This window comes from Jaculus jaculus, chromosome 5 (assembly GCF_020740685.1).
Source record: "Jaculus jaculus isolate mJacJac1 chromosome 5, mJacJac1.mat.Y.cur, whole genome shotgun sequence".
In the NCBI taxonomy this organism is placed as follows: domain Eukaryota; kingdom Metazoa; phylum Chordata; class Mammalia; order Rodentia; family Dipodidae; genus Jaculus; species Jaculus jaculus.
Window position 1 is genome coordinate 29,215,291 of NC_059106.1, and position 20,464 is coordinate 29,235,754.

Genomic DNA, 20,464 nt, shown 5'->3' on the forward strand with positions numbered 1-20,464 from the left:
TACTTCCAGTGTTCCGCAGCACAATAGAGTGACGATCTCTCCCTCTCTCTCTCTCCCTCCCTCCCCCGCCCCCCCTCTCTCTCTCAGAGGGGTGAGAGAGAGGGAGAGTTTAGAAAAGATGAGCTGGAAGCTCCCAATTATAAAGAAGTGTAGGAGGAGGAAATGCTAAATATGTTAATTGCCCCAACAGTACACAGCCTATGTATGTATTCAAATATGGCATGGGACCCCAAAAAGTAAGTGCAATGGTCATTTTAATTACTTTTTTTAAGTCTAGGCTGCTAGGTTGCTGGCTGAGGCTACACAGCTCAAGCACTAGAGCAGCCAGCCATGCTTGAAACGTCTGTCCCTTTTTGGACAGTGCCCAGCCAGGCCACCGGGTCACATCTGGGAGTTTTTCAGTGCACACAGGGCGGGGTGGAGGGAGTAGATGGGGGGCGATTCCAACCACAACCTCCGTATCTGCTAGTTGCAGATGCAAACAGAAACCCAGAAAACTCTGAGCCTTACGCGCAAAAGTTGGAGCGCAAAGAAGAGTTCAGAAGTGGGCGGGTGCGTGTGCTTTAAAAAAAAAAAAAAAGGGTGGAAACCCCAAGGCCAAGTTGTAGAAGAAAAAAAGAATTAACAGAAGTGTGCCTATCTTGGCGGGAGCCCCTCCCCTCGGCTGGAGGCGCCCTGCAGCGGGACCCAAGTGCGGCTGCTCTTAGGGGACTGGGTCAGGAGTCCGGAGACCCCCGCCGCCGCCCGGTTTCGCCGCCGCCTTGGTTCGGCCGCTGCAGGCGCCCAGCCCCGAGGAGCGATGAGCGGCCTCAACGGCACGTCGCCGCCTGCGCCCCATGGTGAGTACTGCCGGGGACGGGACGGTCCCCGGTCCCCGGGCCGCGCCGGGAGAGGCGACCCGCCCTCGGGCCTGGGCGCATCCGCTCGCTTTCTGTTTCTTTGTGTGGAGCTTGGGAAGGGTCTGGGGCCAGCGTGTGTGTCCCCCGCGGAAGAACTCTGGCAACGGCCGGGGAGCGAGCGGCCCGTCACTCAGCTGATCGCCTCGCAAGTTCGCTCCGGCCCGCCCGCCGTGCCCCCGGGATGCTGGGCGAACTCCAAGAAACTCCCGGGCTCCTTCCGCCCTCGGGCGCGCGGGCTCCTGGGGCTCCGGGCGCTGGGACTGGCAGACTTCGCAGGGATCCGCTGGCCTTGACCCTTTTTTTTGAGGGGGTGTTAAAAAGAACTGGGTGCTTTTTAAAATCCGTGACATCTTTTCTTGGGGACAAGAAGCCATTAGTGATGGGATTCCTTGTGGCTGCCAAGAACATTGCAGGGCCCTCTCCCGCCCTCCTCTGCAGTTGGGCTTTCGCAATCAAAAGTTTTATTTTTCAAAGAAAGCGATTATTTAGCCCTTTTATCCCTTGCTCTGCTCAAGTCTGATGACTACAGCCTGTCGGAGAGGAAATATTCAGAGCTCACAATGATAAATTATTAACATGGTAATGATAGGTCAGTGAAGACGCCACTCTCATAGTAAGTCCTAGGAATGCACGTGGTGAAGGACTCGCCCGGCTCTGACCTGGGCATGAGTGGGGGAAAGTAGCTTACATTTGCTGGTGTGTGGTCAGTGCCTATGTGGGCACACCAACGTACTGGGGGGGGGGGGGTGCCAAGGGTATTGTTGTGCATGTCAGAATCTTGTGTGCCAATGATGAGCAAGTGAACCTCTCTCAGCTCCAGTTTCAGCATCTACAAAAAAATGAGTCATAATCGCACAATTTTCAGTGGTTTTTAAGAATGAAGTGCATATAACTGACTCAGCATAAAAACTGATAGGTATCAGGTGCTCATGAAAGTGGAGCACCTTTTGGGCTGGAGAGATGGCTTAGTGGCTAAAGGTGCTTTGCCCTGCGTTCCATTCCCTAGTACCCACATAAAGTCAGATGCACAAAGTGGCACATGCATCTAGACTTCGTTTGCAGTGGCAAGAGGCCCTGGTGTGCCTATTATTTCTCTTTCTCTCTCTCTACGCAAATCAATCAAATATATATTTTTTTTTATGTGGAGCACCTTTATGTTAACTTTTACCCGAGTGTGGCTGCCTGAGTTCCTGGCATGAGAGCATTAAGTGTATCTGACTTGGCTCATCTGTGTGCATACATGTCTAGGGTCTGGGTTAAATAAGCAGAAGACAGTGGCTATACTCATTTCACATTATTTTGGGGGCATGTGATTTGCATGGTGCACATGTGTGTTTGTATGTCCATGTCTATATGGGCACATGGACACTTGAGTTTGTGTGCGTGTGTCTCCCCCTATTGCTTCTCCTCTTTTTTTGTTTTGTTTTGTTTTGTTTTGTTTTGTTTTGTTTTGTTTTGTTTTGTTTTGTTTTGTTTTGTTTTGTTTTGTTTTGTTTTGCAAGGTAGGGTTTCATTGGAAATCACTATGTAGTCTCAGGGAGTCCTCAAACTCACATCAATCCTCTTACCTCTGCCTCCCAAGTGCTGGGATTAAAGGCGTATGCCACCATGCCCAGCCTTCTCCTCCTTTTTTATGAGGCCAGGTCCCTCAGCAATTATACAAGCTAACCAGCTGCCTTGTCTCCACCTCCCTAGTGCTGGGATTACCGGAACATGCCACCAAACCTGGTGGTTTTTATGTGGCTGTTGGGGCATCCAAACTCATGGCCGCATAGTTATGTGGCAAGCACTTTACTCACTGAGCCAGCTCCCTAACCTCTCCTTTCACTTTGAGGCTCTGAGGAAGTGCAGGCTGCAGCCATGCCTGGGTCTGAAGAGGGTCTACTCTCCCCACCCACCCCCATTTCAGACCCTGACCAATGGCTGCAAAGGACCTCCCTTGTGGAACTAATGAGGTTGCAGCCTTTAGTTGAATCTCTCCAGATTGCCCTGGTAACATGATTTATGGCAGGATACCTGCTGTGGGAGAATCCTCAGCCCCTGTTTCTTGCTACTCAGACAGGATGTGGCTATATCCTGTCTCCATTACGCAGCTGTAGCTGCTTCACAGAACCAGAGGTCAGAGCAGAGGATCTGCTTCTCACCACCAGGCCTGCCTTGCCAAGCTGGGCTCAAAGACTCTGCTAGGCCCGAGTGCCACAGTTATTCCCAGTGAGTAAGCAGTCCAGTGCCTTGCCCTTGGATGGGGTCACCGATCAGTGAAGGCTCGCCAGGTTTGACACCTTTATATAGAATTTGCCGCCTCTGACAGAAGCACAGAGGACTGCCCAGAGTGCCAAATGAAATTCCATGTCCGGCCTTGTGCAGTCACCCTAGATACTGGTAACATTAGGCATATGATGGGCCTGGCATAGTCAGCAGCTGGACTTATCCCAAGGTGCTTTTGGTTAGGCAAGATTTCTGGGAACTTGAAAACACCCTGGGAAGCTGAAGTCTAAGGAGCAAGAGAGCTTCTGTGTTTTCCATGCGAGTGGGTAAGCTCTTCCACAATGAGCAGATCGGGGAAGCCACTTGGGTTTACCTCTGGATAGCTGAGCCCTGTCATGACCATTTTTGCAAGTTGAGGAATTTTGGGGTTTTGCTCATGTGGTATGTATGTGTGAATATGTTTTCACATCTGTGGGCACATGTGTGTTGGAGGTATGCATGCATCTGAAGGCCAGATGTTGAAGTCAGGTGTCTTCATTTCTCTACATGTTATTTATTGAGACAGGCTCTCTCAGTTGAACCCAGAACGCCCCCACTCGGCTAGTCCAGCTTACCCTAGGGATCCTGTGTCTGCCTCCACCAGCACCCTCCCAGCATTGACATGGATGCTGGGGACCCAAACTCAAAGCCTGGCACTTTCGCAACAAGCACTTTACCTTTTGAGCCATCTCCCCAGCCCACCAGTTTAGTTTTACCTGATTATAAGCTTTTAAGATAAATTCCTCCACCCTAAAAGTTAAATCTTTGAGACAGAGATTGTGTGTGTTAAAAATGTTGGTAGAAGATGGCATGGTGATGAATGCTTTTAATCCCAACACTTGGGAGGCTGAGGTAGGATGATTACATGAATTCAAGGCCAGCCTAGGCTACAGCGTGAGTTCCAAGTCAGCTGAGGCTAAAGTGAGACCCTGCTTAAAAAAATTAAAAAATAAAATATGGGTAAATGGTCAGGAGTTACCTATGTAATGCCACCGCAGTTTCTGCTCCACTCTGACAACCACTTGTGACTGCAGTAGCTCCCCCACACGCTCACTTACACTCGCCTCTATCATCTTGGCCACACTGACGGGCAGGAAACAGTGCCACTTTAGCATGTGCCTCTCTGATTCCAAGTAAGGCCGAGCATGTTTTCAGGCTTTTATAAGACATTGTATCTCATTCTTAGGAAGTGCTTTCCAGAGGTCTGTCCATCTGTCCATTTGTCCATCTACCCAAGAGTGGCATCAGGCCTGAGTACTCACTAGCTGTGGAAGAGGATTGCAATATCTCTGAGCCTCAGTTGTCCCCTCAGCTGAGGAGAATAACAAGCTACTTCACAGGAGCCTCTTGGGGAACAGGAGCAAGCAAGCTTGGTGCCTTGCGCAGGTGGTATCGGAAGGTGGTGTTGCTAACGGAGTTGAGCAAAGTAAACCTGGCCTGAGGATGTGGGTATTCTCACGTGTCTCGCTTGCAGATGGCTGGCTGTGGTTTCTCACATTTGATAATTTAACAACACAAACAGTGCTTGTAGGTCAGGCCCTGGGTAGACCTAGGAAACCTCGGCATACCTGGAGCACTGGGAGTTTGGCAGAGGAAAACCTGAAGACTGGGGAGATGCCTGGCTCAGAGTTCCACCTTTTTGAGGGCAAAGCCAGGCTGTGGCTTTGAGACCCTACAGCCAGCTAGCCAAGGTCTACTTGATCAGACATCAGGCCATGGGGAGGCCTGTTGGCAGTGGGCATATGCAAAGTGAGGCATTTGTCCCACTGCAGGAGCTGTACCTGGACAAGGACCTCAGAGCCAGTCACAAAGAGGGGCTACCTGTGACAGTAACACTTGGAACCTGCCAGACATCCCATAGCTTCTCAGCCAAGCCTGTTGGCACAACCCTGATCCACAGCCACCCACTGTTACTGTCTCCCTTCCCTGAACTCAGACACACCACCCTGCACCCTGCCCACAGCATTCCCTTAAGGGCCCTCGTGCACCTGCCTGTGCTGTCTGCCTTTCTAGATCCATCCTTCACAAGAATGTGCATCAGACCATTGGCTGGATCGATAACCCCTCACCCCTCACATACCTGCTTGTCTATCAAGGCCTAGTTTATAAAGCCCTGCCTCACAGAATGTTTCCCAACCCTAGAAACAACCCATTCAAACCCAGGGGCACTTTGTCAGCATGACAACTTTCTATGTGTGTTTGCTTCTCAAGGTCTCAACGTCCTAAACCACTCTATAGTTCCCCTGGAATTTTGCCCTCTTGCTTGAAGCCTGGCACTCAGAAGCATGAAGTAAGCCACTTATAAACAGGTGAAGGGGATGAGGGAGATGGTTCAGAAAATAAAGTCTTTGCCATGCAGATATAAATACCTGAGTTTGGAAACCCAGATTCCATGTAAAGCTGGGGTCTCACTCTAGAGTCTGTAGCCCCAATGTGCCTATGCTGAGATGGCTGTCAGTAAGCTGCCTGCCGCATGTCAACAAAAGATCCTGCCTCAAATGAGGTAGAAGGCGAGCACTGACCTGAGGCTGGTCTCCGACTTCCATGTTCGTACAGATGCTGTCACACACACATACACATGACTATGTGGATACACACATGTGAATATGTGTACATGTGCACACACATACAGACGCACCTATAGAGGCAGGTGATGATCCCATAGACCACACTAAAGCCCACATGCTAAGAGCAGGCACCATTCCAAGACCAAAAGCCTCTTCTAAAGGCCAGAGCTACCTTTGAAAAGTCATCCACAACAGTTTCTAGGTCAGAACTTAGCATATGCTGAGAGGACAGTAAATATGAAATTTAAACACAAGGAATCAAACCAAAATACATGCTAAGGCAGAGCAAGGAGGCCCCGGGAATCACCTCTTTCCGAAGCACAGAGTAACACTCCTATCTCCTCCCACTCTGTCCCTAGAACCCTCCCAGTTTGGCATGAGAGTTCCTTGGCCAAGACAATTCTTTGTCCTCTGCGACTGAGAAGTCAAAAGGTCAGACACCCCTGCACTATATCATTATATAATCTGACCTTCTGAGGGAGTGCTGGCCACGGCCATCAGTTTTATAAATTTAAATTTTAATACATTCTTCAAGAACAGTGTTTCTGTACAGAAATTCTTAGCCTGTGGCAGGAACAGACAAGGGCCTCTTTCCTGCCTGCTGGCTGGAACCCCAGAGCAAGCCTCCGGATTCCATGCGGGGAAGGTGGGGATGAACAGAGCCTCACACACCACCTCCACACACTCTCCCAGATGCTGGGGAGCCCTGCACATGACTACTTCCAAGCCACAGAGAGCCCCTGAGCTGGGGAGAGAACCTGTTACCACCCCAACCCCTAGCCTTAAGGTCTCTGTTCTTTCTACTGCCCCAATAACACTACATCCTCACCACCGTCATGTTTCATTCATAGCTTGCATGGACATGCATGTTTGTATGTGTGGGGAATTCATGTGTATATGCATGGGCACATGTATGCATGGAGATCAGAGACCTATGTCAGGGTCTTCCTCAATTGTTCTCCACCTTACCTATTTTTTTAAATTTTTTATTTATTTATTTGAAAGCAACAGACACAGAGAGAAAGACAGATAGAGGGAGAAAGAGAGAATGGGCGCGCCAGGGCTTCCAGCCTCTGCAAACGAACTCCAGATGCGTGCGCCCCCTTGTGCATCTGGCTAACGTGGGTCCTGGGGAATCCAGCCTTGAACCGGGGTCCTTAGGCTTCACAGGCAAGCGCTTAACCACTAAGCCATCTCTCCAGCCCCACCTTATCTACTGAGACAGGCTTTTGCTGAACTCAGAACTCACTGTTACAGCTGGTCTAGCTAGCATACCCCAAGGAGCCTTCTGTTTCTCCCTCTCAAGCACTAGGGTTATAGGTGCACATTGCCCTGCTCAGGATTGACAGGGGTGCTGGGGATCCAAACTCGGGTCCTCCAGCCTGCCCAGTAAGCACTTCCCCAGTGGAGCCAGCCTCGCATTCACAACTCTTAGTGGCCCTTTCACATAGTCTCTCTTATTTCTGCTTATCTGCTTCCCCATTGAAACCACACACATCTCATCTTCTACAGATAAACCACTGTGGTCATATATGATTTGAGGTTCCACAGGCCCATTGCTGATTCCTTTCCAGGACTAGGGGAATGAGTTTCCAATTTCAGGGCACCCACGTGGGGTAAGCCCTGGGCAGTACAGTCTGCGGTATCTAATTCCACCCTGACACATGTTGGCCCAGGTCCTTATCTCCATTTTAATGGGTGGCACTGTCTGACACATCCTCACGGAGAGCTATCCCCAGCCAGAACTCCCTCATTCCCTTCTGCAGGCCCTGTGTGTGTTTATGAGGGGCTAGAGTGCAGAGAGCTTCCAGCTGGCCCAGGACCCCAGCTCTCCCGTTCCTCCCCCTGGGACTCCAGACTGGAGGATCAGCACATTTCTCCAGCAGCTGACATGGCAGCCGTGTTCTTGGCAGAGTCGTACGGGAAGGAAACCATGGTTTGTCAGAGCCAAGCCTGAGAGAACAACCATGTCTTTCGTGCTGGGCGCCAGTCAGTGGCTTCCGTGTTTACTGGGCAGCACAACCTGCTTGCTGTGAAATACTCCCTCACGTGAGCTGCTTGCTGTGCAGCCATGTTAGGGGCCTCGAGTTCAGGCTCCCCTTCAGTCTTTTTTTTTTTTCTTTTTCATACTTTTTTAAATTTAGAATATACTTTGTATGGACACATCATGTGTTAGTAGCATCATTTCCCTCCTCCCTACCCCCAGGCCTCTGAGGACACTCCTCAGTGGGGTTGCTGGTATTCCCCATGGGGCTGTGGGTTATGTGTTGTGAGACCAGCAGTCAGTCATTGTTGGGAGCAACGATGCCTCTGGGTATGCCCTCCCAACCTGTGGCTCTTACAGTCTTCCCGCCCCCTCTTCCACAAAATCCCCGGAGCCCCCAGGAAAGTTGAAAGTTGCGGGGCTTCTTTATGTGGCTGGTGCAGTCAGCACAGTTGCTCAGGCTCTGCTGTCACCGATTATCTTGCCGTCAGGTCTCAAATTCTACAGGCACTCGTGATCCTATTCAGGAGATGATAATCATCTCCAGATCACAGGCATGTTCTGAGGATCAACTACCTCCTATTCTTAAGCTCAAATAAGGTCTCATAGTCTAGTGTCCTCTACAGGACACTATTTAACCACTACTATTTAACTACTGCTAGTGACTGGGTAGTGCTTGAGTCCATGGTGAAAGAATGCCAGCCCACTCCTCACCACCCACTCCCCACCTTGATTCCCCAACTTTGCCTCTGTTTGACCATTTGCTATTGAAAACTGTTTCCTAGGGCAGCAGACAGACAGTCTGCCCAGTTTCTGCAAAGCCCAGAGCAAGGAAAGGCCTGCTGCCATAGCATGCCACTCCCTCAAAGCCATGAGCTGCCTGCTAACACACCCTTTCCTGTTCTCCTTAGTCAGCATGGTAAGGTGGCCATCTCTCCCAGCGATAGCTCCCTCTTCACTGCTGTGCTCAGACCCGGCCCCTCCGTAGCCCTGAGTGACTCTAAGCTCCTGTCAGCTCAGCCCCACCCCTGGCCTTCCCTCGGCCCCTAGCCTGTGTGAGGTGGAGTCTTCTCCTGCTTTCTGTCTATCAGCATCTTCTTAAGCGGCCTCTCTCTGTTCCCTCGAGTAGTTGACAGCTCGGCTTTGGCTTCCTTCTGTCCAGGAGCCGCCTTCTTGCCTCTTCAGCCCATACCACAGGCCCCTGAGGGGCCCTGAGAGGGTAGCCAGACCCTGTTTCCTTGGATCCCAGCCTGGGGCTAATGTGTCCTTTGAATGACCTTCCTTCAACTTCTACAGAACCTCTCATTTTAGGAAAATTAATATTGGCTACAGCTAAAGACCATAAGTATTCTCTTTTTTTTTCTATTTCATAATCTCCTTTCCTTTTTCACCAACTCTATACCTCTCCTGACCCCTCTTCCTCTGACTGAATCCCTGACCCAAGTCAGAGAAACTCTGGCTGCATGTAGCATACATTATCTCATTTCACCCCTGAGCAGCCTCAAGGGAGGTATTTTTATCTCCGTTTTGCATGTGATGATACTGAAACCAGAGAGGTGTCACGGGGCTTTGCAGAGAGCTCCCTGTTCCTCTTCTCTTCTGCACTAAGGGGTGTGGAGGAGGTACACTCCCATGCCTTCCCACCCTTAAGGCCAAGGATCAGGGTCCATGATGCTTATAAAAGCTTGTAAACAAGCCTTCATGACTTGCAAAATCAGAAGGAAGAAGCTCATCCTTTAAGGGCAAAGTCTTTATCTAAATGCAACCATAAGCATACTATAAAATATTTGTCAGAGAACAAGGACCCATAAAGGCAAACTGCCTAGACCCATGGAAGTCATCCTGTGTCCAGAAGACTGGGTTGCCTGCCATGCCCCCTCTCTCCTCTTTTTTCTCTTCTGTTCCCTATCCTTCTACCTTCCCATACCCTCCCCTCTCTTCTCTTCTCTCTTTCCTCATCTGTCTCTATTTTTCCTCATTATTCTTATTCTTTGTGCCTCTTAAACCATGAAATTGGGCTTCATTTAAAAGTTTGAGAAGTAGAGTTCCAGAATCAATGGTGTTCGTTATAGACCGGATATGTAAGCTTCTCTGTAGGGAAGACAGTGGCTCATGACACACACAGGTGACAACTGGAAAGTAGCTCAGGGGAGATTTGGACAGAGAGGTGTCTGGAGAGCTACGCCGGACAGGCTAGAAGGTTGTACCATCATGCAAAGCTAGTCCAGTGTAAGAAAGCAGAGCCCAAAGCTCGAGTCTTGGCCAGGTGGACAAAGGTAGACCATGTGATACCTGGCAAGGGCCCACACCTCACCATACATACTCATATATGTGTATCCATATTCCATACATGCATTCAATATATGCATGTACATATACATACATGAATTACACACATACACTCTATACATAGTCACACATGCATGTACATACATACTCATATCCAAACATATACACATGTATACATATACATACACATGGTCCCTAGTTTAATCCTCAAGATGCTAGCTATATCAAAGTTATTGATATTGTTCAGAATGGCCACTTCTTCAGAGCCTCCCTGTATGTTAACATTGCAGCCTTTAAGCCAGTGATTTCTTCTCTCCAGGACTCTCTTATTTGCCATGCTGGGAGGCCTGGCTCTTTAGCTTGGCTCCAGACCAACCAGAGTCCACTCATCCATCCTCAGAAGGAAAGGCATGCTTCTCTCTCTCTCTTTCTTTTTGTTTTTCATTTTTGTGGTACTAAGGTTCACCTAGGTTCACACATGCTGGGCAGAGGCTCTTCTACTGAGGTACATACCCTGTGCTCTTTTGGAACTTTTTATTTTGAGACAAGGCCTCATTAAGTAGCCCAGGCTGATTCAAACTCACTCAGTAGCCCTGGCAGGTCTTGAATGTAATCCCCCTGCCTCAACTTCCCAAGGAGCTGGGATGACAGGCCTGTGCTGTCAGGTCCAATGTAGAAAAGCCGTTCTTTGTCCCCCCTCCCTCTGGCCATCTGTGCTCCCTGACTGGCCCACCTGTGGCCAGCAGCTGTGGGGGCACGCAAGGGCAGCTTGGGGCTGTATGAATCCTGCCAGTAACTCCAACTCACTGAGCCTACTCCCAGAAGGAAGTAGTAGGCTGCCAGGCAGGGTTACTGCAAGGGCACCAGGAGAGAATAATGCCCCCACTAATTCCTGGAATACCTCTATCCCAGAACTACTCCAGGCCTAGCAGCTTTGTGTGGTGTTAAAATTACAAGCCACAGGACCACAGCCACCACGTGACTGTGCTTCGCCAGGCACCTCCCATGCTGCCTCCTCTCTTCACTCGCAATGGGCCACTCTCCTTCCTCCAGGTAAAGAGAGGGTAGAAGCCAAGTGACCAAGCAGAACTAACACAAGGATGTACAAACCTTGTCTCAAAAGGTGGGTGCGTTCATACAGGTGACATTTGAAGTTGTCCTCTGGCCTGCGCATGCTTGGGAACACACACATGCATGTACACCTGCATATACCTGTACCTACCTTTACACAGACACATTACACAAAAAATAAAAAGTAAGCACACTCAACAGAGAAGGCATCTCTTTGACAAGTTATCTTTGTCCAGATCCAAACACCAGTGCTTAGAGTCTTGCGTCACTTTCTGGGTATGACTCTCACACTCATCCTTCTTTATCACATGATCTGGAATCCTTTTATAGGTCCCAAAGCTACAGGGACCCCTGGGAAAGCAGGTAAGAAAAACCATGAGCTCTGTAGTGAATTCAGGTCAGAACACAATAATCAAGTCTGATGCATAGTGATTTTAATCCAGAGTAGTCTCTTCACAGGAAATCAAAGGATTTGATGTTAACGTACTTAGCGAGGCAGGGCCAAAGAACATTAGAGAATAAAACAAGTCTGTATCACTCAGGGACACCTGGCACAGCCTTACCTAGTTCAGACACATCTAAAAGAGCTGGCTTTCTCTTAAATGAGGACCCCATGTCACTGAAACTTCAAAATAAGTGACTGCCCATCCGAGATCCCCACCCTAAGTCGCACTAAAGTGGTGGTGTAACGATAAAGAAAGCTCCATTACAATTACTGTTATTTTTATTGAGCTCTAGTGACAGTTCCAAGGAATTAACTGTTAGTTGATATGTGGAAATTTCAAGAGACAGAAGTCCATCTCAGACAGCTGAATGGGAAGTGGAAAGGCTGGGGACCAGACTCTGGGGGACCTTGTGATGGCCCCATCCAGAAACCAGGGTGGCAAGTCCTACCTGGTGACTCCATGACTCTCAGTAAAAGGGCCATGAGTTTAGAGGCAAAAATCATTATTTTCTCTGTCAGTAAAGATACTCTGGGCTTGGATATCAGAAGAACTTTCTAATAGATTAGGTATTTTTGCCACACAGAGTTATACAATCCTCTCAGTATAACTAAATGCTTACCTATCGCCAGACTACAATGTTCACACAGCCGTGTATCATTTTGCCAATTAATCCCATGAAAAAATTCAAACCTCAGCAATCCTAGGTTTCAGACCCCATGAAGAAAATCTGGAAAGTTGGAAAAGAAATCGGATGGAAAATTCTGTGATGAAAGCAGTTCGCCTACAAGTATTTGATAATCAGCTTGCATGTTACTGGTCCCACCGTTGGAACATGAAGGGCTGTGGGTGGCCCACATTGCCATGGTCTTAAAAACTAAAAGATAAATGTAATGCAAGATCCCATTCCTATCCCCAAAGTATTCGGGAGCTCTTGGGGCAGCAAGGAACAAAACATGGTAGCAATAAAAAGCACCCAGTTCTAGTGAAGGATATCTTATCACACAAATGCAGCTTTCAGATCAAACTGCCTAATAATTTTGCCTGATATCTAAATATTTACAGGATAGCTTCTAATAATATATTTTCCGTCATCTAAACTGGCCTTGTAATAAAATATAGTGAATTTTTTTTTAAGTTGAAACTTTGTATAGATACATCATGTTGGTGCCATCATTTCCCTCCTCCCTGCCCCCACTCCACCGAGGGCCCTCCTTAGTGGGGTTGCTGGAATTCACCATGGGGTTGTGGGTTATGGGTTGTGAGAGCAGCAGTCAGTCATTGTGGGGGAGGGCTGTGCCTCTGGACAATCCTTCCCACCCTGTGGCTCTTGCATTCTTTCCACCCTCTCTTGCTCCAAATTCCCCAAGCCCAGGTGGGTGTGCTGTTAGTCTGCCTTAGTGTTCAGCTCTCAGCTGCTTCTGGATTTTCTCTTTGGTACATTTCGAGTGTCCTCCGTGTCTGTCTCCATCATGCTGGTTCTGGTTGTCAGGAGCACCGTGAGCACAGCACTCTTGCTCATCTCCCGTCTCCCCTGGGGTTTCTCCTTGGCACTAGCTGCTATGCTAGGGGTTGTTCATCTGCTGACACTTAGTTAGCTATCTGTTCTTGTTGATAGATTTCGGTTGTTCTCAGTTCTCACTGCTTTCTGAAAAAGAAAAACAGATTCTCCAACAGACGGTGAGATCAGGAAAGGCTAAAGGGGATGGGCACTGTTAATTTCGAGAAATTTGGATGAGTGTGGCCTCACTAAAGATAGTGAATTTCTATACAAGTAATACTTTTAACTGGTTAGGACCTTGTGTTCGGGAGCTGTGGTGATCACTCAGATGGTAAAGAGCTTCCTGCACAAGCATAAGGACCTGAGTCCATCTCTGCAAACCACATGCAAGAGCTGAGTATGGTGGCACCCACCTGTGATCACAGAGATGGGGAGGCAGAGATAGGCCCTGGCACTTACTGGCCAGCCTGTCTAACCCCCTGGGCAAGCTCCAGGTCTTAGTGAGAAACCCTGTCTCACAAAGAGGTTTGAGGCATTACCAAGGAATGACTCCAGGGTAGACATCTGGCCTTTACACATACAGGCCAACACATGCATATGCTCATATACACATGCACACACACCAAAAAAAAAAAAAAAAAAAAAAAACACTTGTATTTGACGAAGGAAGCAGTGTTCAGTAGTGATTGCTGTGAATGCTGGAACTTGGGGAATGACTTAAGCTGAGGTAGGTTGGAAGGCTGTAAACAAGGAAGTAAACTACTCAGTAGTCGTCCCTCTGGCAGGGGCGGTCTGGCCTTCTTAGCCGAGAGCAAATGTTGTCCATCATCTTGTTGCTGTGTGTGGGTGCTTTATATGTTGTCCCCATTGTCGTGACACAGGACAGCCCTGTGAGGGAGTGCTGGGATCTGAACCCAGTTGGCTCAACCCCCAGGCCATCTTTGAACTCCTCCATAATACCAGCTCTCCTCTGTGCAGGAAATGAGGAGTTTCTGGGAGAACAGAGTTTGCATTCACAAGAGACTGAAAGAAAGTTCATTTGAATACACTAAGTACATTTATTTATATCAGACTTTGCTGATTACCCCTGGGTCATTTCCCATTTAAGAATCTCATATCCTCTGAAACCCCTTTTGGAATGTGCTATTTTTAAGCATTCATTTGAGTGACATGATGTTTGGTACCCAGTGAGAAAGCAAACAGTGCTAGGGAAAGTGAAAATGCATCTTTGAGCTTGCTGGTGATGTCCATGGTGTTCTGTAGCTGCTCTGACAGCTCACGTACCCTTCGGAGCCTTCATAGCGGTATTGATTTCTGTGGAGGCTTTTGGTTTCAATTTAATCTAGTCACTGCCCTTTCCTTCCTCTGTGCTCAGAATGGTGCTTTTAATTTTTTTTAATTTTTTGCATATGTGATGTGTATGTGTGTGTGTGTGTGTGTGTGTGTGTGTGTGTGTGTGTGTGTGTTTATACATGTGGGCATGCACAAGTGTGCATGTAAGTGTGCATGCATATTTGTGTGAATGCCTATGGAGACTAGAGTTTAACATCAAGGGTCTTCCTCAGTCTCTTCCCACTTTATTCTTTGAGTAAAGGTCTCTCACTCACCCTGAAACTCAACCAATTCAGCTAGACTCTCTAGCTAGTAAACCCTAGACATCCTCCTGTCTCCGCCTCTCCAGTACTGGCACCACAAGCACTCACCACCATGCTTGGTATTTTATGTGGGAAGGGATCTGAAGTCAGCTCCTCGTGTGTACACAGCAAGCACTCTACCAAAAAAGCCATCTCCTCGGCCCCAGGGTGGTACTTTTGATAAACATCTAAGTCTGAGTTTGCTCCATGTTGGAGTCACAGCAGTCTGAGTTCCTGACCACATCTACCTCTCCTGGCCTCCAGGGCTCATAGGAACAGGAAGAATTCTCTAGGGCTGTGGATAAAAGGCTGGATTCCACTGTCCTGCCTCCTGTCCTGTGAAGTTCTGATGGCCTCCAAAAATGTTTCTTCTAGAAGACAGACAAATTCTCTTCATGCCCCCCAATGCATAGAAACCCTTTCTGAGACAGCAGTTCCCACTGGGGACCCCTTGCTACAGCAGGATGCTACCTAGAGGGTGGCCTTGGGTTACCAGTCTCACCACTTTGACTTCTGCTTTCCCCAGTTAATGGCTGCGTCGTTATCACCTCATGAGTGTTCCAGGGTGACGTGATGGCTGGTGGGACCAGGCTTTGCAAAAAGGCTGAGGCATGGGGCTAGGCCAGTGGAGTTCAGGAAGTCTTTAGCAATCTGTGCACATGTCATCAGATCTCATGACTGGCACCATCCTGACCAACACTTGGTGTGCACACACATGTGTGCATGAACCCATGAGTTCCTACGTGCATATGCATGCAGCAGCAGAGTACAAATTTGGGTGTCGTCCCTCCACCTTTGTAAAGACAGGGTCTGTCATTAGCCTGCAGCTTGATAAGTAGGCTGGCTAGCCAGTGAGCCCCAGGGATCTGCCTGTCTTCTCTCCAGTGCTGGGATTACAGGCACGTGCTACCATACCCTGTTTGTTTTACATGGGTTCTGGATATCAAACTTGAGACCTCAGGTTGCACAGAAAGCACTTTACCAACTGAGTTATCCTTCCAACCCCAGAGGTGTTACCTACACATCTAAAATGGATGGCCTTAAGGTTAACTACCAGCAGATGAAGGGAGTGAGCTACGTCCAGAGGGCAGAGGATTGGCTCCGGAATGGAGAGCAGGTCGTCTATTCAGGCTTCTCCCCAGTTTTCCTCTTTGCCTCCAGCATTGGCACCAACAAGTTATGGTCCAGAAATCACATTCCACTTAGGAGTGTTGAGCACCAACTGTGTGTCAGGGTCTGGGGATGTGACAAGAAACAAACCAGAAGTAACCCCACAGGGGAGCTGATCTCCTAAGAAGGACAAACAGACACCCAGGTAGAAGGCTCAGTCTATCTGATGGTACTCCGAGTTAAGGAGGACAATCAGTCCAAGAAGGAATATGGGGTCAGTGGAGAGAGAAAAGGTGCCACTTTGAAGAGTATGACCAAGTGAGAAAACACTAGGGAGATCATGCTAGAGAAAGACCCTGGAAGATGCAAAAGAGCCAAATATGGGGTGGGGGTATCTGAGAGACGTAACAGACAACGAACACCACCACAGTGCACAGCCAGCCTGAGGAAGAAGCATAAGTGGGCTGAGGGCCAGTGTGGCTGGGGGGGAGGTAATGAGGAGACTAAGACAGACACATGACGTGGCAGGGAGCCAATACTGGAACCACCTCCTGGCACCTGTGAGAGCATTTGGAATTCCACCACCCCTGAGTCTGAGAGCCTGTAAGTCCTTGCTTAGCAACCCACGACTCTGCAGGAGAGGCTGTGCTCAGCTAGTGCTCTAGCAAGGAGTTGAGAACAAATATTTTAATGCAGTGTGTGTAAGATTTTTGAAAGCAAGATTCTGTGCCAATCCATTAGAGAGATGCTCAGATGGATTTCTTTCAAGGGAGAGGCTACTGAGAGGGAGGATTATTATGCAATGGAAGAACATGATAGGATTACAAAGCCAGAGAAAGGCGTTGGTTCCAATGAACAAAGCAAGATGGCTCTTAAAGGTTTCTTGCGGAGGGGGCAAGTTTCACACCATGTGATCCAGCATACATGCCAGGAGCCACAGAGGAACTGGAAGGAGATGGGGCAAGTCAGGAAGACACTAGATAGGATCCAAGGCCAAAACTCAAGTGGTCTTGGGGCCCCATGGCAGGAGAAGACTGGCCTTCATTTCCTGCTCTGTCCTGGGTCCTGGGCAGCAGAGGGATTGAATGGGAGATACTTTCCATCATGCCCACAGAAGCAGGAGGCAGGGATGGGGAAGGTTTTGGTCTGTGAACCAGCTTGTTGGTGGGGGTGGGGGGAGACAGAGACATGCTGCTGTAGATGGGCATGGCTACTTTACTTCAGAGTTCAGAGTGGCTGCATCACTGTGGTACATGGTAGGAGCTGGGAAGGAAGAAAGGATGGGTTGAAAACTCCCAGAATGCTGACATGAGGAGCCAAGAGGACTTTGACCAAGTGCCCAGTTTGTAGGTATATGCATGTGCACTCACACACATGTGCACACACAGGCCAGCTTTCAGATCCCATCTGAAATTGCTGGTTACATCTTGGCTATGTGGGGAATGAGTGCAAACACAGCCCTGGACCCTGGCACCTGCTGCCCACAGAGCATGCAGGCCTTTGAGGAACAAGTCTGAAACACAGGAGCAGGTCCCACCCGGGGCACAGCCCAGCAAAGGGCCCAGAGCAGTACCTCCCTCCCTCAGAATGGAGGCACTGATAAGCAGTGGATATGGAAGACAATTATTAAAGGGTGTACAGAAGGGTGGTCTTGGCCCATGGTTCGTGGGTCCAAGCTGGCATCTAGATGGAGAAGAAGGCCTCCCAACATACTTAGACTTGCAGTGTTCTCTGACATGATCAAAGCACAGCCAAGGGGCTGGAGAGGTTGCAGTGTTTAAAAGTGCTTACTTGAGGGCTGGAGAGATGGCGTAGCGGTTAAGCGCTTGCCTGTGAAGCCTAAGGACCCTGGTTCAAGGCTCGGTTCCCCAGGTCCCACGTTAGCCAGATGCATAAGGGGGCGCACGCGTCTGGAGTTCGTTTGCACAGGCTGGAAGCCCTGGTGCGCCCATTCTCTCTCTCTCTCCCTCTACCTGTCTTTCTCTCTGTGTCTCTCGCTCTCAAATTTAAAAAAAAAAAAAAAAAAGTGCTTACTTGAAAGCCGGGCGTTGTGGCGCAAGCCTTTAATCCCAGCATTTGGGAGGCAGAGGTAGGAGGATCACCCTGAGTTCAAGGCCACCCTGAGACTACATAGTGAGTTCCAGGTCAGCCTGAGCTAGAGACCCTACCTCAAAAACCACCCAAAAAAGGTGCTTACTTGAAAATCCTATTAGACAGGGTTCAGTTCCCCAGTACCCACATAAAGCCACTTGCACAAAATTGGACATACATCTAGCTAGAGTTCATTTGGAGCACAGCTGCAAGAAGCCCTAGTGTGTCCATACACTCAGGCGCTCTCTCTCTCCCTCTCTCTCTCTCTCTCTCTCTCTCTCTCTCTCTCTCTCTCTCTCTCCCCTATGTTTCCAACCCTCCCCCCTTGAAAATAAATGAACAAAGCCCAGAAATTCAGGTTGTCTCCAGATCAGAGAAGTGGAAAGAGCAGTTCTGGCTCACGCAGTTCAAGTTCCACCCGAGATTCCTGTACCTGGGTCAGGTACGAATCCGTGTGACTTACCCGAGAAGACACACAGGCCAGCTGGTGGAGAGTCGGTTTCCTCCACACCCCCCCCACATTCCCAGGCCTTCTCACTGACTGTGCTCTGCTGTTACAAGGGTGAGCAAGGCCCTTGACCACAGACCCACCAGCTTCCCCTGTGTTCTTTTCCTCCCGCAATGATGTGACCCCAGGTGGTGCACCCGGGGGGGTTCTGAAGTGACAGACTCCTGACCCATAGGCCTGTCGTCTTCTCTTAAAAGTCTTTGCAGTCTGGCCATCGGAAGTCAGCCCATGATTGGAACGGCTGTCTATGTTGTGTGACTTTTCCTAGGAAGAGAGTCTATTCACTCACCCCTGTCACTGGAAGCTTTTCTCCTGGGGTGACACGAACCCCAGCTAGGGCTCAAATGGCAGACCAAAGCACAATTGTACCAAGACCGGTTTGGTGAACTGATGAGTTTATTGGGATTACTTACAGAGCAGAGTAAGGGGTTATTTACAGGAATGTGAAGCCCCCAAAACAGATGCACCACTGAGAGTTCTCCTCCCATCCTGGATGATGGCGTCCCCGTGGTCACTTCAAGGAGTTTCTTGTGTCAGGATGCATCATTTTTCCCCAGCCTCGGGGTGACCAAGCATGAAGACCCAAAGGCAGCCGCCTTGCTGAAAGCCCACCCAGCCTAGGTGAGGACTCACTGAAGCTGTCTCTGGACCTCACTGTACAACCTGCAGACAGTGAGCTGGCCAGAAAGTCTCTCCCTAAGCAGTTGTTTCCCCTTTGTATAACCTTAGGGTACGGTCTTGCAACATTTTCCCCATACTTGTTGACTTCCCGAGTCTCCTGACCTTCCTTCCTCCCCCAATAGGGAATGTGTCAATTAGGATTTGCAGTGCAACAGTCCCACATAGAGCCCTGATGAAAACCAAAGGACTAGTCCCCCTCAAGTTTAGCCTAGTGCACTGAGATCTTACTGGGGTTACTTACAGGAGTAAGGATGACTCAGAGGCAGCTGCCTAGCATACGAGCCCACTGATGGTAACAACTCCTATAAACCGAACCCCCTGCAGCTCCCAGAACAACTTGCAGGCAGCCGGGCCAGCCATAGAGTCTCCTTTCCCCAGGGACTGCTTACTGCTTTTATAATCTTGCAGAGGGATCCTTGTAACTTTCAGGAACTTCTTAGGCCTTGTAAACTTTATTTACTCCCAAGGCCTTCTATTTGCCTTCTGTTTACCTTCTGAGTCTTATGAGGAGTCTTCCTCCTCTCTCCAGGAGGAAATGTTTCAATCCGGCAATTCAGAGGAAATAGTTTCACAACACTACAAATATATATCCCCTTCTCTTCATCATAGTCTGGGACACAGGAGAACAGAGCCACTGGGAAAGAAGTTGGTATTCACTGAGCTCACTCACACCCTGTGGGCACACTGTCCATGCACTCTTGACCCTCTATACTGGCTCATTACGGGCACAACACAGCAGCCCAAAAGATCATGGATCAAATCTGCCACAACTATGAGCTACGATAAGTCTTTCCTCTACCTGGTTTTGTGATAGGGACAGAAAGCTGGCTCACACAGCTTCTCGTGCAACATGGTATCCTGAGTATGCCTGAAAACATGGCGTTGCAAAGGCGTAGAGCCACAGAAGTATCTAGTCTTTTGACATCAACACGTGATATTGCCACTTACAAATGTATTGTGCCACATTCAAGGCACTCCTGGGATGATGCACCCCATGGGTTGCAGGTTGCACTGGCACTGTAGAGTAACTGTCCCAGGCCACAGCAGCAAATTGCAGAGCTGAGCCTGGAATTCAGATATGTTTCATATCCTGCATGCCTCACAGTCTGACCTCAGGCACATAGTGGCATCCTTCTCTGGGATATTGTGTGATTTAGGCAACATAATATTAAGGTGCAGATGGCTTCATACAAACACATGCATGCATAGATCTGCACGTACTTATCTGTGCTCACATCCATGCACAGTGTTGTGGAGATCTAGCTGTCACCACCATCAGGGTTCAGCCTCATGGATGTCTCCTCCAGCTACCTCCTGAGTAAGAATGCAGGTGAAGCTTTGTTACCTTATCATAAGGGGACGCTATCTCTGAATAAGAAATGGGACAGCCACCTCCATCCAATCTGCACTAGCAGAGCACAGAGTGCAGTTTCAGGGAC

The 20,464-nt window shown here is 49.0% G+C and overlaps 1 protein-coding gene across 2 annotated transcripts in view; it reads left to right on the plus strand.

Annotated features, from left to right (window-relative positions):
- Positions 1-403: 403 nt before the first annotated feature.
- The window catches only part of Gypc (glycophorin C (Gerbich blood group)), a 37,886-nt gene continuing 17,825 nt past the window's right edge, over positions 404-20,464 (plus strand). Inside the window, exon 1 of one of the 2 annotated variants that reach the window (XM_045149933.1) lies at positions 404-839. In XM_045149933.1, the coding sequence (XP_045005868.1) occupies positions 800-839 (40 nt within the window). In that variant the 5' untranslated portion in view covers positions 404-799. The remainder of the gene's footprint in view (positions 840-20,464) is intronic. The other variant, XM_045149932.1, reaches the window with a different exon arrangement.